The sequence below is a fragment of the Nilaparvata lugens genome, chromosome 5 (genome assembly GCF_014356525.2).
Source record: "Nilaparvata lugens isolate BPH chromosome 5, ASM1435652v1, whole genome shotgun sequence".
NCBI classification, from domain to species: domain Eukaryota; kingdom Metazoa; phylum Arthropoda; class Insecta; order Hemiptera; family Delphacidae; genus Nilaparvata; species Nilaparvata lugens.
In genome coordinates, this window is record NC_052508.1 from 11,482,262 (window position 1) to 11,498,949 (window position 16,688).

At 33.6% G+C, this 16,688-nt stretch overlaps 1 protein-coding gene across 1 annotated transcript; it reads right to left on the reverse strand.

Moving 5' to 3' along the window:
* Positions 1-1,017: 1,017 nt before the first annotated feature.
* LOC111063542 (radial spoke head 1 homolog) lies at positions 1,018-14,027 on the reverse strand. The gene is made up of 5 exons (XM_039427682.1): positions 13,495-14,027; positions 11,410-11,629; positions 10,562-10,788; positions 7,995-8,625; positions 1,018-1,238 (listed from the first exon to the last, which is right to left on the reverse strand). Exons 1-5 carry the CDS (start codon positions 13,555-13,557, stop codon positions 1,165-1,167), a joined length of 1,215 nt encoding a protein of 404 aa, XP_039283616.1. The 5' UTR covers positions 13,558-14,027; the 3' UTR covers positions 1,018-1,164.
* Between the last annotated feature and the right edge of the window lie 2,661 nt (positions 14,028-16,688).

Below are 16,688 nucleotides of genomic sequence, written 5' to 3' on the forward strand. Positions count from 1 at the left end.
TGGTGATTCTCTGAGATTTGGCGCCAAATGTCAAAACGCGCTTCCTGCTCATTTTATATCATTAAATCAAATCAAAATTCAATCAATTTAGTTTAATTGGAAGAAATAAAGGTAAATAAGAATTGAATGAAAATAGTTTCGATAAATTAGAGGCTCTCAACGAAAATAATTTTCGCTTCGAAGGAGATGGCAAAACCGCGAATATTTGAAAACTATTAGTGATATTATACATTCAATATTTTAATGATAATAATAATAATGTCTTATTTTCCCCATCAAGTTTTCTATTCCATAAAATGTAATTTTAATTCTACTTATAAGAAAAATTAATTTTTTTTTTATTTTATGGTATTCAACCTGTGAATATGAGATCATTATAAAATAGTTTCTAATAAACAGGATAACATTCAATCACTTTTCTGATGAATGTCTTTCCCATTTTTCGTAAAGTCTTGGTGAAGATCAAAAATACTGTAGTCTTGCAAACTAATAAATTAGGATACCTAACTCTATAATTACCTCAGTACCGTACCTCACGCAAACTTCCAAACAAAAGACGTTTAATGTATTATTTTGTAGCATTAGAAAACTTTATTTAAGAAAAGAAAGAAAATTTTACATTATAAAATTTAAGTCTTTTGAATTTTAGGGGCATACAGTATTAGTACATGAATAGAAATATATTTTTAAACTGCAATCACACAAAGTTGCCAATTTTGAGAGAGTCTCTAGTCGAAACTGAGTGAGAAACAATATTACACTTTTGTTGAAAACATAAGAATTATCACATTTATATTGTGTGCTTTTAAAGAAATCGTTAACAATATATTCCTATAAATTCGGACGTGAGTTATTAGCTTAACTTCAGCTACTTATGCGTTGCATATTATATAATATTCATTCACTTTTATAGAGTTATCCAAGTACAGTTTTTCAGCTATAACAGCTACAGTATAGACAAATATTTTAACGGAGAAATCTTTATATTTTTTAAATGATAAATGAAAGCACACAAAGTTGAAAAAATTGAAAATATTTATGATCATAATATAATATATATATCAATTTATTCCAAAAACATGTTGAACAAAACAGAAAAAAAACAACAATTATAATCATTTTAGAGTTTTATAACTTTTATAGGAATAATATTATTTTCATTTATTATGTATTAATACTCGCTCTTTTCGATTCTCTTGACTTTCTTGATTCATATTGATTTACATCTTCTTCAGTATCTGTAAATAAATAAATAAATTTAATAAAAAAAATATTATAGTGGTTATATCAGTATCGAAGACAAAGCATTAATATCCAAGGTATCAAAAATCTATGGATTAAGTAGCTTTGTTAGCTATTAAATACTTAAATTCGAAAATATTTTCAGATATCTATTTGCAAAGAGGACATAAGGATACATTTATTATTTAGCTCTGTATACTTAAGAATAAAATCATTTAATAGGCATGACTAATACCATAGAGAAACGATAGCATAGTAGATATCCCATGGTATAGGGCATTTATGTCGCTAAAGTTTTACTGTTATCCCAAGCCGATAGTTCACATAGTTCTTTCCTATGCAGCTGTGAGTAGGGGTAAAGTGAGACTTCTGAAGAAAAGCTGGCTCAAACCTGCCCCAAACCTGGCTCAAAGCTGCCCCCAAATCTGCCCCAAAGCTGATTCTTGGTTCTAACCTTGCCCAATCCAATGTAATCTGATCTAACCTAACCTAGCCATACCCCTAATCTCACAATAAACCTCAAATGAAGATTTCCCACTTTTTTGGAAAAAAAAACTAGATCCAGCTTTTTTTTATTTCTTGAATAACTAGGAAACCGTTAATTTTACAAAAAATCTACAAGAGTAACTTTTTCCAGTAAATCTAATAACGAATCCATTGACACCCCATTTGTCAAGATTGAACAGAAAATAAGGATCTCATGGGAAAACTAGATCCAGCTTTTTTTTATTTCTCTAATAACTAAGAAACCGTTAATTTTACAAAAAATCTACAAGAGTAACTTTTTCCAGTAAATCTAATAACGAATCCATTGACACCCCATTTGTCAAGATTGAACAGAAAATAAGGATCTCATAGATCCAGTTTTTTTTAATAACTAAGAAACCGTTAATTTTACAAAAAATCTACAAGAGTAACTTTTTCCAGTAAATCTAATAACGAATCCATTTGTCAGATTGAACAGAAAATAGGAAAAGTAGATCCAATTTCTTGAATAACTAAGAATAATTTTTTTCAGTAAATCCATTATTTGTCAAGGGATCCTAACTCTGAAACTGAGCACCAAGCATTTTTATGTTGAGACCCTTTCTTAAGCAAACCTCAGCACTAAACCCCCCCCCACAAGGGGGGGGGGGGTTGGGGGGTCTTGACCCTCTGCCTTTAACCTGAACTACTTGAAAACTCACCTCAGGTTGTATTGAGAAGAAAAAAATATATAATAAAAATGTATAAGAAACAAGTCAAGTCGGATATATTACTTGTTGATCAGAGTGTACATCTTGATGAGAGTATTACCAAATATGATTATATCACTCACACACCATATATTCAACAGACATTTAATTACAATGATGAAATTTGAATAAGTTTAAAACAAGAAGATATTTATACACTTCCAAGTAGAAGTTTTCTCATAATTGAAGGCGAAATCAAAGTGAAAGATAAGAGTGATGTTGAAACCAAGGACTTTTCACTTATCAATAATGGAGTTGCATACCTATTTGATGAAATCAGATATGAATTGGGAGGGGTTGAAGTTGATCGCACACGTAATGTAGGATTGACAACAACCATGAAAAACTATCTACGTCAATCAAAACTCAATGAAAAAATTATGGAGAATGCAGGATGGAAGTTGACTGGATGGAAAAGTTTAGATAAATTCTGCTTTTGCATTCCTTTGGATATGTGGTTAGGTGTAATGGAAGACTATAGAAAAGTTCTATTAAATGTTCGTCAGGAAATTGTTCTATTAAGATCATCATCAGACTTAAATTGTATTGAATCAGAGACAGCAAAATCGGTGAAAATTGATATTACAAAACTACAATGGAAAGTACCCTACATACATGCTTCTGACACTGTTCGTCTTGATCTGCTGAGTTTAACACATAGTGATATACCAATTACCATTCCATTCAGATCATGGGAATTGCATGAATTTCCACAATTACCTGAAACTACCAATCTTCAATGGACAGTTAAGACAACTTCAAACATATTGAAACCTAGATTCATTATTCTTGGATTTCAAAAGAATAGGAAAAATGTTATAACTGCTAACAGGTCACATTTCGATTTCTGTAATCTGAACAATGTTAATCTCTATTTAAATGCTCAATCATTCCCCTATGAAAATATTGTTGGTAATAAACATTTATTGTATCACATGTTCTCTGAATTCCAAAATGAATACTATTCTTATAACAGCAGTACATCAATTGAGTATAAAACATTTGATGAATATGCACCATTGGTTGTTATAGACTGTAGTAAGCAAAATGAACTATTGAAATCTGGTGCAATAGACATAAAGTTGACATTGGAAACAACAAATAATTTCTCAGAAAAAACCAGTGCCTACTGTTTAATCCTCTATGATAATGAGTTTGAATATACACCACTGAGTGGAACAGTAAAAAGAGTATTATAAATCTTCTATAAAATAACAAAGAACTAGACAATATTCAAATCAAAAGTATTATCTACAAATGTATCAATATTTTACCTTCAGTATCATCCCATTGATTTGTAGAATTGTTCTTGTCTTGATCTCAACCATTTTCTTCAAATTTATTTTAAAGCATTTTATATTATTATTCAATTTATCAGCTTCTTTCAAAGCAAAATACTGACTGTGATGATATAGTGCTATCCATATGAGCTTAGATTTTTCATTAAAGTTGAATAATGTTCTTGGTCTGGGTAACCAAACCTACATTTTTTTCTGGGTGTACTCACCTACATCTACAATTTTTTCTGGGTGTACTCACCTAAACCTAAGATTTTTCACCTTTATTTATTACATTTTTTTCATACCATTCTTTAAAAGAGATTCCAGAGGAAAGTGAGAATTGTTGGATTAAGTTTGGATCAGTCATATACTTCCATTCTTTTTCATTATTGAGATTGATGTTTGGTATGAAAGTTGCAGCTAATGGTATACATTGTAAAAAATGGAAAAATTCTGAATCAAATTTTTGATATCAACATTAATATCTCTATTATTATCTTTATTATACAAATATCGACCAAATTTATCAACACTCATGATCTATTTTTATAATAAATGTTTAATACAACCTGAGGTGAGTTTTCAAGTAGTTCAGGTTAAAGGCAGAGGGTCAAGCCCCCCAACCCCCCCCCCTTGTGGGGGGGGGGGTTTAGTGCTGAGGTTTGCTTAAGAAAGGGTCTCAACATAAAAATGCTTGTTGCTCAGTTTCAGAGTTAGGATCCCCTTGACAAATAATGGATTTACTGAAAAAATTATTCTTAGTTATTCAAGAAATTGGATCTACTTTTTCCTTATTTTCTGTTCAATCTTGACAAATGGATTCGTTATTAGATTTACTGGAAAAAGTTACTCTTGTAGATTTTTTGTAAAATTAACGGTTTCTTAGTTATTCAAGAAATAAAAAAAACTGGATCTATGAGATCCTTATTTTCTGTTCAATCTTGACAAATGGGGTGTCAATGGATTCTTTATTAGATTTACTGGAAAAAGTTACTCTTGTAGATTTTTTGTAAAATTAACGGTTTCTTAGTTATTCAAGAAATAAAAAAAGCTGGATCTAGTTTTCCCATGAGATCCTTATTTTCTGTTCAATCTTGACAAATGGGGTGTCAATGGATTCGTTATTAGATTTACTGGAAAAAGTTACTCTTGTAGATTTTTTGTAAAATTAACGGTTTCTTAGTTATTCAAGAAATAAAAAAAGCTGGATCTAGTTTTTTTTTTTTCCAAAAAGTGGGAAATCTTCATTTGAGGTTTATTGTGAGATTAGGGGTATGGCTAGGTTAGGTTAGATCAGATTACATTGGATTGGCAAGGTTAGAACCAAGAATCAGATTTGGGGCAGATTTGGGCGCAGCTTTGAGCCAGGTTTGGGGCAGGTTTGAGCCAGCTTTTCTTCAGAAGTCTCACTTTACCCCTACTGCTGTGTGACGCTGGTAGTCTCTCAAATTGTGCCGTTCATACATTATCACCCCAACAAAACAGTAGAAATTGACAATAATCGACAGTAATCGGCTTGAGATAACAGTAATAGTTGCGACATAAATTCCCTATACCATGGGATATCTACTTATGCTATTTTTTCTCTATGCTAATACACATATATTGTTAATATATCATGACATTAATATCATAATATTAAGATAGGATACAAACCAATAGTTATCGCAACTATAATTTGTTGTATTGTTATGGAGTGAATTAACTATTTACTTGCTAACAATTTTTTATATCTATAGGCCTATAACTTTGATATTATATCTACATTTCAATTCTTTAGTTTTTAGATTCATTGTAATTTTACAATATTAAATGACTCTCATAAAGTGTTTAAGATGAGTGTTATGTCGGAAAGCGCTTCACTGCATGAGTAGTGAACGCTATAATTTCACCCTTTTTCTTATGACTGAACCATCTATATGTCGTCAAAAACGTGTGAAACCTTTATATATATTCAGGCTAGGTGCGACTTTATCGCAAGGATCACCGATCACTCCACCAACAAAAAACCATATACGAGTGTACTATAGTATGACGAACAGCTTTTTACCATAGTGAGGTTCACGTTATAATGGCAGTATTTGATTGATAATAGTGTTGCTATCCTTGTCTATCATGCACCAATGCAACAAAACAGATAGCGCTATCTCTCTCCAGCTTTGAAATGTTGTTAGTTTGCCAGAAATATTAAGTGTGAATTTACCATAGTGATGCCTACGTTATAATGGCAATGGAGAAAGATAGGAGAACAGAGTTGCCTATTCACTGTCTTGCCACTTCCTTCTATAGAATATAGTTGACCAGTGTATCTGATAGAAGACTACCTGATCATTCTAGTTTAAAATAATCAGAAATTATATTTTATCTGTAAAGAGAATATTTCTCAAACAATAAATTTTCATAATTAAGATCAATTAATATATTTTCATAAATTGCTAGTAATCGATCTGGCAACGTTGCGGAGTTAGGAAAGGATAGCCCTATCTGCTTTGTCGAATGATAGATGAATAAATACAATTTTATTGTCAGCCAGCCAAAAAAGCACAAGACAAAGTCACACAAATAGAACATGAAATAGACAGTCACACATTAAGAGATACATTGTTACTATTACAATTGCTATTTAGATTACATTTCCAAATATTACAAATAACAAAGACAGTATTACAAAATTAAGCAGCTAGTTCATACGTGCTAACAATAAGAATTAAGGTATGCTGATTCTGCTCTCGTAAAATTCACTTAATTTATAAAAAAGGATTTTTGCCAGCCAATCGTGCACCTTTAATTTGAACAGTTTTAGGTGTGTTTGTTGGAGGTGTAGCGGTAACTTATTATACACCTTTGCCCAACTGCTTCAAAACTGTTTGTGAGTTTTGGATCTAAATGTACATAAAGAAATTTTATACTAGATGCGTTGAGAGTAGCTCCGTATTTCAAATTGAAATTGATTCTTTCTGTCTTATCTGAATTCAATACAATGCTCGTTCCATCGTACTCTCCGTCTCTTGGATAAGGCCTCTCAAATCATTATTGGTGTGCAAGAATGTAGTGTCATCTGCGATAGACAGGATAGCAACACCAATGTTAATCAAATACTGCCATTATAAAAGGGTAATATAGCCTAATATAGTTTGAAAACCAGCTTTTTTACTATAGTGAGGTCCACGTTATAATGGAAGTGAAGAAAGATAGGAGAACAACGTTGCCGATCCTCACTGTCTTGTCAAAGACTTCTTGACGGTAGCTGATACAGGTTTATTAATGCAATATTAATTTATTGTTCATTCTCGTTTAAAATAATCAATTATATTTTATCAAGCAAGATATTATATTTTAAAATAATTTCATACTAAATTTTCATAATTAAGATAACATATTTTATTAATCAATTATTGACCGAGCGAAGTGAGGTCTAATTCAAGTCGACGGTTTGTCATTTCTCTCAATGTTTAAATGTTTATATGTTGCGCATTTACGGCAAAACGCGGTAATAGATTCTCATGAAATTTGACAGGCATGTTCCTTTTTTAATTGCGCGTCGATGTTTATACAAGGTTTTTTGAAATTTTTCATTTCAAGGATAGTAATAAAAAGAAAAAGGAGCCTCCTTCTTACGCCAATAGTAGTGTAAAAATCAGACTATAAAAATAATAATTCATCATAAATCAGCTGACAAGTGATTACACAGATGTGTGGAGAAGCCAGTCTATTGCTGTATTTCCATAGTTTCAATCAGGTACTTGTGGATGAGAATACTGCGTGAGGTCTACTGTTCACAGAACTACTAGTATTTTATTAAGCAAGAAATTATATTTTTCAATAATTTCATAATGAATTTTCATAATAATTAAGATGAAGAATTTTGTTAATTAATTATCAATTCTACATTGTTAAAAGCCGATCTGGCAACAGAGCAAAGCCAGAGAGAGAGATAGATTGATTGATTGATTGATTATATGCCTTTATTAGGGCGGAATTAGGACTCCTGGTCCTCTCTGCCACACAACCCTGCCAGAGAGAGAGAGAGAGAGAGAGAGAGAGAGAGAGAGAGAGAGAGAGAGAGAGAGAGAGAGAGAGAGAGAGAGAGAGAGAGAGAGAGAGAGAGAGAGAGAGAGAGATAGTGCTACCCGCTTTGTTGAATGATAGACAAGGATAGCATTACCATTGCTAATCAAACACTGTCATTATAACGTGGACCTCACTGGATTACGAATTTACTAGTGTAAAAACTCACCTTGTAATTCGTCATTGCCGCAAATAATATTGCGCATCTTATCCAACTCAGACAGCTGTTTCGAGCCTTGGCGTCCCTTCGTCTCATCATAGACATCAGTGCTCTCCCTGTTGAACTCGATCTGCGCTCTCAGCTTCTCATCCAAGAAATAGTTTAGATACTCAGGAATGTCATATCCCCCATAGTCAAAGTCGTCGTCATCATCACCCGGCAACAAATCCACATTGGACACTTCATCGCTGTCATCGTCAAACCCGGCTTCACCTGCTGGGATGTCATCTGACGGTGTCTTGGGAGGAACCAAAGTCTCGGCAGGTATCTTATCGGCGCTGAACGCTATGTACTCCTCCGGTATCCAGAAGAGAGTTTTCTGTTTGTCCGCTGTATCTTCTTCTTCTTCAGCTCCCTCTTCTCCTTCTACATCATCACCTTTCTCTCCATCTCTCTTTCGATCTTTTGTAGCTTCTTCCTTGACTTTTTCTCTCGCTTCTTCCTTTCCTTCTTCCTCATCATTATCTGCCGGCCATCCGTCTTCGTCGGAGACAAAGTTCTTGTGTTTTTCGTCGATGTAGAGGTGGTGACCTAGCTGGATGGCTTTCGTGTCAAACGTGAAGCAGCCTTCACCTATGGGCTGGGAAATGGATTGAAGAAGAATGAGAGATTATTAATAGATATTGTAGAAGATTGAGAAGCTATTATTGTAGAAAATGACGTTGTTTGTAACATTTAAATGTTTCTTGGCAATAAAAGATTGATTGATTGATCATTGTCATAGCCACCTCTAATACAAGGCCCCGGCCTACGATATTGCAACGTCGCAGCGTAGGCCTAGAATCTAATACATGATTGGTAAAAAGATCAGCTGGTATTTTTAAAAATCTTTTTCACCAATCATGTATTGGATTCTAGGCCTACACTGCGACGTTGCAATATCGTAGACCGGGGCCTCGTATTGGAAGTGGCTATGTCATTGTTCATTGAATATTACTTTAATGCCGCATCCTCATGTTGGCCCTACGAAGGCAAATGACGACCAGCGCCAGTGTGTGCTGGATAGGTGCGGTTTGCCAACGCTGGCCTTGATTGGGCGCTGGTCACATTGCAGGCTGGGCCAGTTTACTTGGCCAAAATGTGGAATAGGATGGTCATTATTTGCTTAGATTAGGTACTAAAAATTTGTTTCTGATAACCTGGTTAATATAGGTACTTTGTACGTAGAAATTACAGTTTACTGGTGCCGTGAAAATTTTACACAGTGAAAACTTGAACTGTATTAAATCAGTTAGTGATTTATTAATCTCAATATGAATAACATAACAGAAAACGAAACTTAACATTGTTTTAAAGCTGTTTTTTTTTAACTGGCACTTTGCAAACGGTCCTTCATATGTAAAACTTGTTTTGTCGTGTGTGGCTTCTTCAGAGCCTGAACATTTTCACAGTAAAAACTACTGTAATTTCTACATACAAAGTCTATCAACCAACATATTCTACAGTAGGAGCTTGAACTGAATCCACAAACATCTTAATCTGTTAATTTTTGTGTCTTGTATTGCATTGTTACAGTGGTATTGTTATATTGTTTTCTATATGTGCTTTATGTGAATAAACTGATTGTCTGATTACAGAAGGTGTTTCTGCTGCTCCGAACTCAAGATAAATTTGAAATTAAAACTATGATATTTGTAGAATTTGGAATAAATTTTAGTGATAAAAATTCGACTTTTGCTAGATTGCAAGAACTATTTTGGAGCTCACATCGAATTTCCTTCTAGCTCTTCTCCCAGTTGTCAATATTTGCAGTAGCAGGAGTCTTCAGGATCAGGGTAGTTGATGGCAATAATTAATTTGGATTTTGAATTGACATTTATTATTATTTACTCATTATACGGACATTATAAATAAATCATTATACTATAATTATAATAATAGTACTTTATTTTCAAGAGAAAGAGCTCCCAAAAGAGACAACAAAGTACGGTAGTGTTGAATGTTATAGGAGATCTATATTACAGAATTCGGTATCACCATATCATATTATAAGATAAATAAATAAATAGATGTTTATTTCCCAAAAAACTAAAACTCCAACATCAATTACACAAAATATTAGATAAATTACAATAACATACAATAGTTAGTTACAAAAAATTCTTATAATGTGTCCTCTACTTGTTTAGTTCCTTCTGTGTAGAAATTGACCTACTCCATTAAGGTGTACTGTGTTCTAGAGACATATAGAGATAAATATAGAGATATATTTAGACAAGCAAAGTTGTCGGTCCTGGCTGCCTAAAAGCAGTCGTGAAGTCATGTCAGAGACCCAGAAATCGATCCAGGTGTGACCTGAAAACTCTGACATCAGACCCGAGCCAGCCAGGTCACTCGGAGTTGAGGGTGAGACCATATTAGGCGATTTTTTCAGACGCCAACCCAATAGGACGAGAGCTTCATGCCCTGCCGACTCTGAAAACGTCGAGTATGGACTCGTCCTTAGTTTATAAGAAGATTTGCAAAACAAACGACAGCCACTGTAACCGCGTTTTACAGTAAATTCTTATTCTCACCCGATTATCCTTCCAAGTGCCATGATGACGGAACTTAGCATAGTGGACTTGCGCAGTTCCCTGCCGCTTGCCCTCCACCCAATACCCGCTGTATTTGACGCCATCTTTCTTGTGAAAATAGGAGCCGTGACCGTGTCGTTTACCCTTGTACCAGGAACCTTCATAGTAGTCACCATTGGGGTACTTGTACAAACCATAGCCGTGCTTGTCGTCCTTCTTCCATTCACCTGAGAAATTCATTGAATTACATTTTATGAATTTTGAATGAAAAGTAAGTTAGGTAGGCCTATATCATAGACACTTTTTATGCTTAAATTACGACAATCAGAGTTTTAAACAAAGTTTTAGTTTTTAAAGAAATACCTAAATTATAAAGTTCAATCAGTCGCCATTTTGGATAAAACTATCATAGAACATTTTTATTGATGTCATCTTTCTCGTTTTGAAAAGGCCTTTAAAATGATGTTTCACACAATGGGTGTTTACATTCAAAATATTTGATTTACAACCCCTCATTTCCTCAAAAACTAGAAACTAATCAGCCGCCATTTTGGATACAAGTATCATAGAACATTTTTATTGATGCTATCTTTGTTGTTTTAAAAAGGCTTTAAAATGATGTACCACATAATGGGTGTTCACATTTAAAATAGTTACAACCCCTTCACGTCACCCCTCTATGAGGGATTGAAATTCAGTTGTACGTCGAAAGGTAGAGTATTTGACCAATAACTTATCCTGAGAGTTATACATTATATCTATAGCAGTCTCCAACTTATTGAGGTGTTCCCATATACATATGACTCACTCTGTATATTATTATATTTCTTCATAATTTTGAAACTCACCTTCATAAGTTGACCCATCGGGGTAAATAAATTTGCCAATGCCATGCTTCATGCCCTGGCGATAAGTGCCGTGATAGCGGGCTCCGTTTCGAAAAATATAGATTCCTCTGCCATGCCGCTTTCCAAATTTGTACTGGCCGTCGTACATGTCTCCATTGGGCAGCAGAGCGCACCCCAGACCGTGTCTCTGATTGTCTTGATTTCGCATCCCTTCATACTTCTGTTGAGAATATTTGGTCAACAGATGTTTCTAATTCTTTCTTATAGGCATGTCCGTTTTATTTTAATAATTGGAGGCTTGAAAATGGCATTAAATGCTTAAAAATATAGTAATAGAACCACGATACAATGACGTTATTTGATTTTAGCATTGCTATCCTTGTCTATCATTCGACAAAGCAGATAGCGATATCATTTTCTAGTTTTGCAACGTTGCCAGATCGTTTTTCAACAATGTAGGAATATAATTGACAAAATATCAATTTTTCACCAATGTAGAAAATATGATTAATCAACAAAATATATTTTATTTCAATTATGAAAATTCATTATTTAATCATAGAAAAATAAATTTTCTTGACGAATAGTATTATTATTATTAGCGTATGGCTTTGAATGGTGGGGGGGGAGACCCAAGGGTAGTTCCACCTCGCCCTATATAGTCCAAAGTTCCCTAATGGGAAACCGGACACTAAAAGGTTATAGGTGGTGAGCACAATACTTTAAATTTACACTTTTCACTTCGGAATTAAGTTTATTTTGATGTTAAAAAGTCCAAACATAAACAAAACCAATAAGCCAAATTTAGAAAATATTGAATTTAGACAATAAATTTAGAGCCGAAAATTTATAGCACGTTACAATTTTGCCATGGCAAAAATTATAACGAAATTATAAATATGAATTATAATTTATTTAACGTATAAAATATATTTCATCATATCAAAACGAGAATGTACAATTAATATTAACGGTACATCAGATTTACCGGTTACAACCATCTTCTATAGGAGGCAGTAGTAAGGCAGAGAATCCGTAACGCTGATCTCCTATCTTCCTCTACTGTTATTATAACAAGGACTTCACTTAGTCGTGTTTACATAAAAATATAACATAAGGGTACCTACTATAGTGAGGTCTACGTTATAGCAATAGAGAGAGATAGGAGAACAGTGTTGCCGATTCCCTACCTTGCCACTGTCTTCTAGGTAACTGATACCGGTGTTTCTGATGTAATATTAAATGTTTATTCTTGTTAAAAATAATAAATCGTATTTTATTCGCCAAGAAAATTATTTAATAATAGATTTTTATTCATATTTTGTTAATTATATTTCTAGACTGTTAAAAACGACCTGGCAATGTTGCAGACGTAGAAAGGATAGCGCTATTTGCTTTGTCGAATGATTAACAAGGATACAGTAGCAACACTAATGTTAAACACTGCAATTATAACGTGGACCTCACTATAGGTACCACAATAATATCATAAGTGGTTTCATGTTTGGCAAGACTGATTGGTAATTATCATTGTATTTAAACAGTTCTATGACTAGTTCATTATTCAGACTGATACAGAGAGGCAATATCCACATCGACAGGCAAAGAACAACACTAGCCTTGTCTAGTGTTAGAAACGTGGCAAGCAGGGTGTACAACAAGCTTCCCTTGGAAATACAGAGGTACAGAGATCCTGTGAGCTTTAGGAGAACCTTGAAGACTCATTTACTTAGAAAGAATTATTATTCCATGGAGTTCTGGGAGGACGTCTGACAACCAGATAGAACAGACTAAAATGACGACCACGGCTTCCAGTTGTATCACTACAAGTATACAAGTAAATAAGTATTTTTATTAATGACCTGAGTGTAGGGTAGAAAAGATGTAAGTGAGCTACAAAAGTATAAGGTATAGCTTGTAAGTCATAATTATTACAGAGTGATCTTAAATGATACCAATTACAAAACACAAACAAAAATATTAGCTTCAAAAAGTTTATAGTAGGCTATGAGAAAAACTTGAATCCTGTGCTGTTTCGAAAACTATATATATTGATAAACAAAGGAAAAAAGTTTATTTGCTTACCCCAATGACATCTTGATCTACATCTTCTCCCTCGTTTAGTTGTTCCTCTGGTTGTAAACTCATTTTTTATATTTTTCTTGTCAATGTTTTATTCCAGTTCTTTTCAAGTGTTCTAGCTTCTAAATACGTAAATAATCATAAAGTAATTAGATGAGTCATACGCTACACTCAACAGGTTGTAAATAACTTCAAACCGATGATATAGATGTGATTATTTTGAAATCACATCACATGTGTTTGATATTCATATGCCCGGTTGCGCAAAAGTTTGTTAACTGTTAATCCATGAGAACCAATCAGAAAAGCCGTCCTCCCAGAAAAAAGCTTACCTCTGATTGATTCTTGTGGAATTAAAAATAATTAAAATTTGAGGCTCTTGTGCAGCCAGGCCTTAGTAATTAAATGAATTAATGCGCACTGTCTCATTCAGTTTTACGGCTTCAAAGACGATCACACACACAGAGTGACAGAGAAAAATTAACCATTAAGGCCCGCCGCAAAGTAGACCCACGCTAATCCACAAAAAGCAACCCACGCCGTGGGATGTTTTGTAAACCATTGCTATAGAATTATTCATAATCAATCAGCTGACAAGTGATTATTCATTGCCTTATCATTACACAGATGTCTGGAGAAGCCTAGCAATGGTTTACAAAACATCCCACGGCGGGGGTTGCTTTTCGTGGATTAACGTGGGTCTACTTTGCGGCGGGCCAGTTTCCGAGCTCGGGATTTATCTAAGTTCTAGAATTTAAACAGCTAGAGTCAGAAAATTGGCTTTCCGAAACGGGGCGTAGTCGCACTCCACGTTTAAATTTTGAAAAACTAGAAAATTGAACATAAAATAAAATAGTGTAAAGTTTCAGCTGTTTTTAATTATTTAGGAATGTTTCATTTCGTCAAGGAAAAACGTTTCCATGAGAAAATAAAGATTATCATAGAATCTGCGACTATGCCCCGTTTTGGAAAGACGATTTTCTGACTCCAGCTGTTTAAAGCCTGGAATTTAGCTAAATCCCGAGCTCGGAAACGGCCCTATATGCAGACGTGCGCAGACATAAATGTAGAGAGACGGACGTCTGTGTGTTTTGCAACATTCGAACACCTAGGGAGTGAATGTCCTCCGTCTTTTGCTGCTGTGTGCGTTTGCCTCAAGTCTGGTCCACATGTTCAAACTTATCGTCAGTCTTGCATGATCATTCGATAAATGACTTGAACAGAAACCAGTTACATTTTAACCAAGATTGAATGTCACGAGAACCAATCAGAGAAGCCTTCTTCTAAAATAACCTTCTCTGATTGGTTTTCGTATCATTTAATCTTGATTAAAATTCAAATGGCTTTTGTGCAACCGGGACCATTATGTTTTAATCATTGCACAGCTGCTGTTTAGTGGCATCGATCTTCACCGCGACTGACTCGTTCTGTTCGCACCTCTAGAAACCACAAGATAGATGGATAGATATTTAATTTATTCAACACAATGCATATACTATTACACTAGCACACAGTTGAACGTCGACAAATTAATACAAATATAAATATAGCTCAGGAAAAGGTTTGGGGTTCTTGTGTACTATACAGAAGCCAATAAAATGTATTGGTAGTTACTGCATTTTGAAATCATAAACCTGGTTCTGTAATTTCATGTTTCATGGCAAATTGATTTTGTGCAAATATAGTGGTATTGACAACATAAACGTGTTATTTATTCAAGTATTTTTAATTGTAAAGACTTAAGCTGGGTTTAAACCAATGTTATTAACAAAATGTTAATAACTTAATCCTTATAGATTCTATTAAATTGAATATAACTTATCATACACATGATGAACATATATATGTGTTTGTCAAGTTCCGTTCAATCTAATAGAATCTATAAGGATTAAGTTATTAACATTTTGTTCATAACATTGGTGTAAACGCAGCTTTATCATTCATAAGTCTTTAACAGCTCAAGTTTTTACAATTGAAAATACTTGAATAAATAACACATTTATGTAGTCAATACCACTAATATTTGTTCAAAATCAATTTTCCATGAAACCTGAAATTACATAAACAGGTTTCATGGCAAACTGATTTTGAACAAAAATATAGTGGTATTGATATCAACTTGTTATTCAGCCTATTCCAATATTATGGAGAAATACCTCTTACCATACAATCGAATTATTAATTAAAAATACATTGAAGAAAATAAACAGGACTATAGTGAGGTGAGGTCCACGTTATAACGGCAGTGTTTGATTAGCAATGGTATTGATATCCTTGTCTATCATTAAACAAAGCGGATAGCCCTATCTCTTTCTTGCTTTTGATTAGCAATGGTATTGATATCCTTGTCTATCATTCAACAAAGCGGATAGCCCTATCTCTTTCTTGCTTTGCTCTGTTGCTAGATCGTCTTTTAACAATGTAGAAATATAATTAATAAAAAAATGTAATCTTGATTATGAAAATTCATTATGAAATCATGAAAAATATAATTTTTTGCGTAATAAAATATAATTGATTATTTTGAACGAGGATGAACAGTTAGGTAATATTACATCAATATACCTGTATCAGCTACCGTATTTACAAGACATTGGCAAGACAGAGGATCGGCAACGTTTTCCTCCTTTCTTTCTCCACTGCCATTATAACGTGGACCTCACTACAGTAAAGCATCTTTAAAACATGGCATTATTAAAAGTTGATTTAAAAATTATTGGGCCTCAAGTTACTTCGACTAAATTTAGAATTGTAAGATGGAATAAAACCTGTTTTCTCCTTCATTGATTAGAAGTAAAAATTTTATCATTAAAAAATAAATGACTGTGAAAAATATTAAATATGTATTTAATGACTGGAACATGCTTTCGAATTACTTGAGATTCAAAAGCAAGCTCCAGTCAGTGAGTGTGTATTTTATTTTTTCACAATTATTACTTTAATCTACAAGTTGTCATTCTTGTAGGAAAGCTCAATGAAAAATAGCAGTTCGTGATAAACCAAGAAATTAAAGTCTTCAAAATGAGTTGGCAAAAAGTACACTTCCATATAGCACACAAGTAGGCTTACCACTAATTCAATGAAAAACGAAACCAATATAACACACAAAACTGATATAATATCGAGCATATTTACAAATCATGTCGATAGTTACAATTTGATTACAAAGTTCCCAATTTTCGAATTAAATTAAACAG